Below are 7,689 nucleotides of genomic sequence, written 5' to 3'. Positions count from 1 at the left end.
CCCTGCCCAGCTTTGACACGTCTGTCCTGCCTGCACAGGGGCGACAGCCAGCTCGGGGGTGCCCACTGAGCACCCCTCCCCTCCCTGCCCTAGGGCTCCCTGCCTTTGTGTGACAAGGGCAAGGCAGCGCCTGAGTTTCGGGACACGGGGAGGGGCAAAAAGAAAAACAGAAGGAGCATTTACATTTTGAAGAAAGGAATGATGGCATTAATCCCTGTAAATGCTGTGAAAACACTATAAATGGGATTATTTTCACAGTAGAATTACACATCTACATAGAATTTAAGTATTAAATGCAAGTCTCCAGGAATACAGTAGAATAAATATATTACTATGCCCAGCACTCAGATGATGCCATCGTGTGCATTACCAGCAGTGGACAACAGAGAGATGCAGTCTGCGGTGTTTTGTTTGTGTTGACTATTGTCAACAGGCAGCAAAGGGGTCAGTGGCTCTGCCGGCAACTCCTGTGGCTCCCCATCACTTACAGACTGGCCTGGACGCATCTCTGCCCTCAGACACAGCCTGTTGCCATATAGAATCATATAATCATAGAATGGTTTAGGTTGGAAGGTACCTTCAAGATCATCTAGTTCCAACCCCCCTGCCATGGGCAGGGACACCTCCCACCAGACCAGGTTGCTCAAAGCCCCATCCAACCTGGCCTTGAACACATCCAGGGATGGGGCATCCACAGCTTCCCTGGGCAACCTGTTCCAGTGCCTCACCGCCCTCAAAGTATGGCTGACCTTGGTCCCCTGGGAGTGCACAGAGAGGAAAAGGGGTGTTGAATTACTCTGTAAGAGGGAAGAAAGCTTGTAAAAAGTCTCCACATGATTTGCTCGTAACCTTTTGCCGATTTCTGCAAGCAGCAGAAGCGTGGCTGGGCTGAGACGCTAGTACCTGTTCCCAGGTAGGTGACAAGTGGCCATGAAGGGCAAACCACCGGCCTGAGGGATTGCCTCAGCCACTAGGTCCTGCCAGGGGTTAAAAGGCAAGGGTGTTTTCTTGCTGCTGCTGAACAGAGCTGTTGAGCTGTAAAAACACTGCTATGCCCTATCTGGTGCAAGTCACCCGGCTGTTGGCAGGGACCTCTGGAGTGAGCACAGGCAACCCCACCACCAGTAGGTGCAGCAGGCACCACATTGACCCTTGATGGACACCTCCCTCCTCTGCCTCGGCCTGCTGCCCCTCCTTGTTCATGCACAAGGCCACAGGTACTTCCCGCCACCTCTGCAACCGATGTAGCACCCCACAGCATGTCAAAATGGCAGCCCCTGTGGGGAGCCTTGGCTCCTTGGCAGGAGCCAGGAGGGACAGGGGAGGGGACAGACCACAGACAAGCTGTGTGGTGGGGATGCCAGGTAGGGACAGCACGGGGATTCCATGCAGGGACGGGGATGTCCAGCAGCAGGGAGGACAGCAGGGACCACAGGGAAAAGCGTGGGCAGGAGCAGCAGCAGGAGAAGGTTTAGGGGCAGAACCCCACCAGCCTCCCGTGCCAAAGGAGGTCCTCGCCCACCACCAGGTAATGAGATTAATAGCAGCGCACGGTGAAAACGCAGCTGAGCAGTGATCTCCGCCACACACCCCCTGTGCCCTTTGCAGGCACAACTGACCACAGACTTTCCCTTCCTCTCCCAAAGTACGAGCACACCACATCCCTGCGCAGATGGAGGCTGTGGTGTGGTGCAGAGCAGGCAGCAGATTGAAGAAGCCTCTGCCACACGCTCATCTCCTGAGAGGTGGCCCGGGCCCAGCATGCCCAGCACGCCCAGCACATCAACCCCGAGTGCCCCCAAATCTCCACAGCACCACCAGCAGTGTTGGAACAGCTGACAGGAACAAAAAGGACCCCGAGGTGCACGCAGCCACATTTCACCGATAACCAAGGTCATAAAACAGCATTTTGTTATGCATAGGCACACATATATGTGCAGAAATGAACAACAGAGTGCAAAAGCTGTTGTCTTTCATGTCTGCTGCCCGCTTCTGTTGAGATGCCTGTCAGCAGCACCCGGCACCCTCTGGTTTAGCTTTGAAGTGGTCCCTCTGGTTTACCTTTGAAGTGGTTTTCCAGGTAGAACACCTCACCTCTGTTTCCACCCCTTCCCCAGCAACACCGCTTAAGCCACAACCAACTTCCATATTTTTTTACCGCAGCTTTTGCTCAAGCCAAGCCAAGCCAAGCTATACGTACCCGCTGAGACGCCCTTCTCCTGGGAGACGTGTGTCCTTTTCCTGGTTCTCATCCTTTATATGCTCTGGGTGCTCCCTGGCAAACAAACTCTGCTCCGTCTGACTAACAGACCAGATGCCGGCTTAGGTGCTGCTTTGCGCAATTGCAGTTTCCCTGCTGAAGGCAGCCAGCTGCAAGCTTGCTGCCACTCCTGCTGGGATCCTGCTGCCCCCACTCACACACACTTTTCCCCACCCCAGCATCCTGCAAGCCCAGAGACCTGATGGGACACGCCGCTTTCAGCAGCAGTTTTCAGAGGACAGTTTGTTTTTGGGCTCCTGTACTGCCTTAAGACATACACCACTGGAGGTGCAGCGCCTTTCCTTCAGTAAGCCCAAGCATCAGCAAGAACTGGCCGTAACTCCACTGGGTGACACAGGCACTTCCTCGACGTGCAGCTACGAAATCATACCACATTGTGCTGGGATGAGATGGCAGCATAGTATTTCTTCTCCCCCCCTCTCCATGTCCCTGTCCTTTACCTCTCTTAGGCTAAAAATGCAGTTTTCTGTATTTCCAGGGATCATCCACAGGACCATCTGGGCCATCTGGAGTTGAGGCAGGTGGGAGTGCTGCAGCATGGACCCACCCTACAGCACTGACAGAGCCTCCACCTGCCCTCTACAAGGTTTGTGGGGAAGGTGAAGGCAGAGGGGGAAAAAATACCATATTTTCCTTTGAGAGTGAAGTTGGGGGAGATTTGCAGGGATCAAAATTCCTTTAGCATCTCTCTGAGAGTGATGGAGAGAGCGTGGATGTAACCTCTGTGGTTTTGGATAGACAACATACCGCCAACAGTCCAGTGCAGACAGGTGTGCTCTGCCCGGCCGTGGCCAGGAAGCAGCAGAGTTTGCCCATGGAGAGGACTTGGCCAGCCCATGATCCAACCAGGTTTTTAATGGCAGGCAGGTGGGAATTCATGCTCAGGGTCTGTAGGGGAGCCTGTGTCTGCAACGCAGAAGGTGGTCTGTTGCCAGGCAGCCAAAAATCCCCAAGGCTTTATGTTCAGGTGGGACCAGCCACCAGCCCTGGACAGCCAGCTGGGCCACTGCAGTAGGGACAACTCGGCACTCAGTGGCCTGCAGCCATCACCTGCCTGCTGGAAGCCCCAGCTCTGCCCTGGAGCAGAAGTCACTTTTCCAAATTTTGCAACTTGGATGAGCAACACCGACTCCTCTTATGTATTAAACATCCTTTTTAGAAGCTGAGTGAAATAACAAAATACTACTGAAAATCTTTCTCTGCAGCAGGCGCAGGGAAATCTCAGCTGCGCCGAGGGCTGCTGAGATGGACGGAGCAGGAGAAGGACGTGTGCTCTCAGGCGGTGCAAGGGTGACACATACGCTGGCAGGAAGGCAAACTCTGCTCTTTATTCATAATGTAAAAGAGGTAAGGGAAAATCAACCATAATCAAACCAAAACCGCCATGGTGCGTTTCCCAACAGCCAGGGCAGTGGTGACTCCTGCCCACAGCGGCTCCACAGGGCGCAGCGAGGATGGTGGCATCTGCAAGGGGACAGGAGAGGAGGATCAGGGAGCGGGGCCATGCCTCGCTACAGTGTGTGTGTGTGTGTCCCCAGTCCTGCCCTCCCATCCTGCACGAGGTTCCCAGCAACATTTTGCTGCAGGACAGGTCACTCTTTGTCACCTGTCCATGGCCATTTCCCCACTGCAGCAACCCTGTGCCAGGTGCTGGCAGGAGACACTCCAGGAAGCCGCTTGGCTGCGTGTGGCTGTGGCTTTATAAACCAGCAGCACCACGCCCAGCTTACCAGAATATGCCCAGCTCCCTCCTCCGGTTAATGTCTCTCTTAATTTGGCAAACGGAGCACACGAGGCACCATGTGGTGACACAGCAGTCAGAGCAAAGGGACCCCTGTTAGGAAGAAATGAGTTAAGGATGTAGGCTTCCCAAAAGCCACGTTTTGGCCAAGAAAATGTTAATCATATTCCACGTCGTGTGCCCTTTGTTTCCTGGCTGGCTCCAGCATCCGAGCAGCAGATGCTAAAAACCAGGGCTGGCAAACCCCGACACAGTGGAAAGAAAGGAGAGAGCCCTTTCTGCAGATAACTACTGATCTTTCAGCTTCCTAGGTTAAGACTTGTGGGGGGGAAACACACACAGAAAGAGATAATTTGGGCAAACTGGACTTGGGCCACCATGGTTTGCACTGGGGATGGTGCTAACCCCTGGTGGGAAGAAACATCCCACATACGTACTGTATGAGAATGTCCACCTTTCTCCTGCATCTGATTATGGACGTTTATCTGTGCAACTGACTTAATCTATTCTTTAGTCTGCCCACGATTATCTCAAGTCTTTCCCATCTTTCAAAGATTGGGGATGGCACGGGGAAGCAGCAGCTGAGGCTCTGTGAGCCGCTGTGGTTGGCGGCAGCTGAAGGCAGGACGTGTGCCCCTGGCAAAGGGTGCTGGGAAAGAGCTGTGTCTGATTAACGTGCAATGTTGGACACCAGCCCAGGGACCAGCAATGCCGAGGGCACCCCAACTCCTGTCCTGTCCTCCCCACATCATGCAGGATGCGAAAGGTAAAAAAAAGGCGAGCCAAGAGTGCTGCTGCTCACCTGCTCATCCCTGATGGGTTGGGAAAGAGAGGGGCCTTGGGAGCACCTTGTCTTTCAGCCTCGCAACATGGTGAGGGGGCAGGTTAACCACTCACTGGGATGTTGTATCTGGTGCGGTAGAGGGTCCTCATGGCCATACTGGTCCCACACAGGCAGCACTCGTTCATGTCCCCAGCCACTTGGCAGGCGAGGCAGGGGAAGCAGAACATCCCGCAGCAGCCTGGCAGGGAGAGAAACACAGCGGCAGGGGGGGCTTTGCCCACCGGCCCGGCACCACCAGCATCAGGGGAGGAACTGGGAGGACCAGGCAACATGGCTGTAGCTATCACAGCACCGACCCGAGCAGCAGGGTCAAGAAAAGTATCCCGAGAGGGCATGGACCAACCACACCACATCACTGCAGGTGGCTGAGAGAGGGGACTACCCGAGGCACTCACAGACTCCGCAGTCAGTGCAGCAGTCCATCAGCCCTGTCTGCCACATGTTCCTCGAGACAGTGGGCACAGCTATGGCGTACTGCGGCTGGATCGTCACGACGGATGGGTTGGCCATTTCTAGTTGCTCTTCTGAAAGACACGGGAGAGGAACAGCACAGTTAATGAAAAAACTGTGGTCGGTCTGATCCCCCAACCAAGCTGGTCACCATCGCTCTTCAGCAGACAGCCTTTCGCCCAGCTCCCTTGCTGCCGCTGGAGGTGACAAGGCGTAACCATATGTTACCTGCATTTGTGTCTTTTCAAGGTTTTTGCATTTTCTGCCATTTTATCCAGCCTTCAAAATAGCATCAGGCCATTGGCATTCCCCACTCCACCCCAGAAAGGCTTCACTGGTGCTTAGACACAGTTCACCAACTTCCCTTGTGCCAAGCAGGGCTGGGCAGTGAACCTAGGCTAATGCCAGTGACTTGGGCATTTCAGTTGTTGAACTTGGCGTATTTCACACAAGATCACTTTGGCGTGGATACAAAGCATGAGGGAAGCAGCCGTGGTCTCGCGTTTCCTCGTAACAAAACTGGGCTCCACGCAAGAGAGATACTGTAGAAAACTAGTATCACCGGTTTCTTGTTGTAGAGAACCAGAAAGGCAGAAATTCAACACCATGTCCCGAGTCTGAACCCCAGTCCTTGCCTTCCTGCGGTTAAGCAAGCAAGTAAACCCTGGAAACTAGTGTCGTGGGTTATCTCCAGCCAGCAACTAGGGCCACGCAGCCTCTTGCTCACCCCCTTTCTTCCCTAAGAAGGGCAGGGAGAAGAGGGACAAAAGGAGGGGAAAGGCAAAAAAAAACCCCAACTCATGGGTTGAGATAAAGACAGTTTAATAGAACAATAATGAAAAAGGATAATAATAATTTATAATAATAATAATAATGGTAAAAGAATACACAAAACACGAGCCACTCTCACCACCCAGAGAATTGGTTGCCCAGCCAGACCCAAGCAGAGATCACAGATCCCACCACCCCTCCCCAGCCAACCCCTGTTTATATACCAAGCATGACATCTATGGGATGGAATATTCCATTGGCCGTTCTCTTGTTCTGTATATGCTCCTTCTCAGCTTCTATGGGAAGCTGAAAAAAGCCCTTGATTTGTATAAACATCACTTAGCAACAACTAAAACAATATGTATTACTGACATTCTTTTCATACCAAATCTGAAAACGCAGCAACTACTGGAAAGAAAATAAACTCTATCTCAGCTGAAACCAGAAAAACCAGTAAGCCTCAAATCTAAAAAAAAAAAACATCAACAACAACAAAACCCAAAACCAAAACCAAATCTCTGTGCTTCTATTCTCCCAGACAAGTAAAAGACAGCACAAAGCACTCTCAGATAACAGTTTGTCGTGGTTTCCATTGGGATAGAGTTAACGTTTTTACTAGCAGCCAGTATAGTGCTATGTTTTTATATTTGGGATGAGAAATACTTATGATAGCACGCTGGTATTTTTGGTTGTTGCTAGGCAGTCAAGGCCTTTTCTGCTCTTCCTATCGCCCTGCCAGTGAGCAAGCTGGGGGTGCACAAGGAGTTAGAAGGAGATGCAGCCGGGACATCTGACCCCAACTGACCAAAGGGATATTGCATACCATACAACATCATGCTCAGTGTATAAAGCTGGGGGAAGAAGGAGGAAGGGGGAAGTGTTTGGAGTGATGGAGTTTTTCTTCCCAAGTAACTGTTACATGTGATGGAGCCCTGCTTTCCTGGAGATGGCTGAACACCTGCCTACCCATTGGGAGCAGTGAATTAATTCCTCGTTTTGCTTTGCTTGCGTGTGTGGCTTTTGCTATGCCTGTTAAACTGTCTTTGCTGGGGGAAGAAGGAGGAAGGGGGAAGTGTTTGGAGTGATGGAGTTTTTCTTCCCAAGTAACTGTTACATGTGATGGAGCCCTGCTTTCCTGGAGATGGCTGAACACCTGCCTACCCATTGGGAGCAGTGAATTAATTCCTCGTTTTGCTTTGCTTGTGTGTGTGGCTTTTGCTATGCCTGTTAAACTGTCTTTGAGTTTTTCCTCACCTTTCCTCTTCTGATTCTCTCCCCCATCACAACTTGGGGGAGTGAGCGAGCAGCTGTGTGGTTCTAGCTACCAGCTGGGGTTAAACCACAACACAATTAAAAGCAAGTTTTGCCCTCAGGCCAAGTTCTTCTACTTATGCACAATTAGGAGAAAAGGGAAGGAAAAAAAAAATAAGATAAACTGCCTGCTCACATTTGTTGAGACTTTTTGCTACAAATAGGGTGTCGGGGTGGGGTTTTTTTGTTTTCGAAATAGCAGCTTGGCAAAGGCTGCATGCTGCTGGGTGCTCACCCTCCTCCCCCGCCCACCTCCTGAGCTCAGAAGCCAGAACAGAAACTGAAATGAAG

The 7,689-nt window shown here is 51.9% G+C and overlaps 1 protein-coding gene across 1 annotated transcript; it reads right to left on the bottom strand.

Annotated features, from left to right (window-relative positions):
* Positions 1–4,007: 4,007 nt before the first annotated feature.
* On the bottom strand, positions 4,008–5,376 carry LOC104291506 (placenta-specific gene 8 protein-like). Its single transcript, XM_009890744.1, has 3 exons — positions 5,262–5,376; positions 4,920–5,044; positions 4,008–4,115 (listed from the first exon to the last, which is right to left on the bottom strand). The coding sequence occupies exons 1-3, from the start codon at positions 5,374–5,376 to the stop codon at positions 4,008–4,010; spliced, it is 348 nt and encodes a 115-aa protein (XP_009889046.1).
* Positions 5,377–7,689: the final 2,313 nt, after the last annotated feature.

This window comes from Charadrius vociferus, unplaced genomic scaffold (assembly GCF_000708025.1).
Source record: "Charadrius vociferus isolate BGI_N301 unplaced genomic scaffold, ASM70802v2 scaffold178, whole genome shotgun sequence".
Lineage (NCBI taxonomy): Eukaryota > Metazoa > Chordata > Aves > Charadriiformes > Charadriidae > Charadrius > Charadrius vociferus.
This window is presented reverse-complemented; position numbering and strand designations above follow the sequence as displayed.

Coding starts and splice junctions, on each gene's coding strand:
- LOC104291506 (XM_009890744.1), bottom strand. CDS start 5,376: ATGGCCAACCCATCCGTCGTGACGATCCAGCCGCAGTACGCCATAGCT. Junction 5,045..5,261: donor CTGCACTGACTGCGGAGTCT/GTGAGTGCCTCG, acceptor TCTCCCTGCCAG/GCTGCTGCGGGATGTTCTGC. Junction 4,116..4,919: donor GCACCAGATACAACATCCCA/GTGAGTGGTTAA, acceptor TCTTCCTAACAG/GGGTCCCTTTGCTCTGACTG.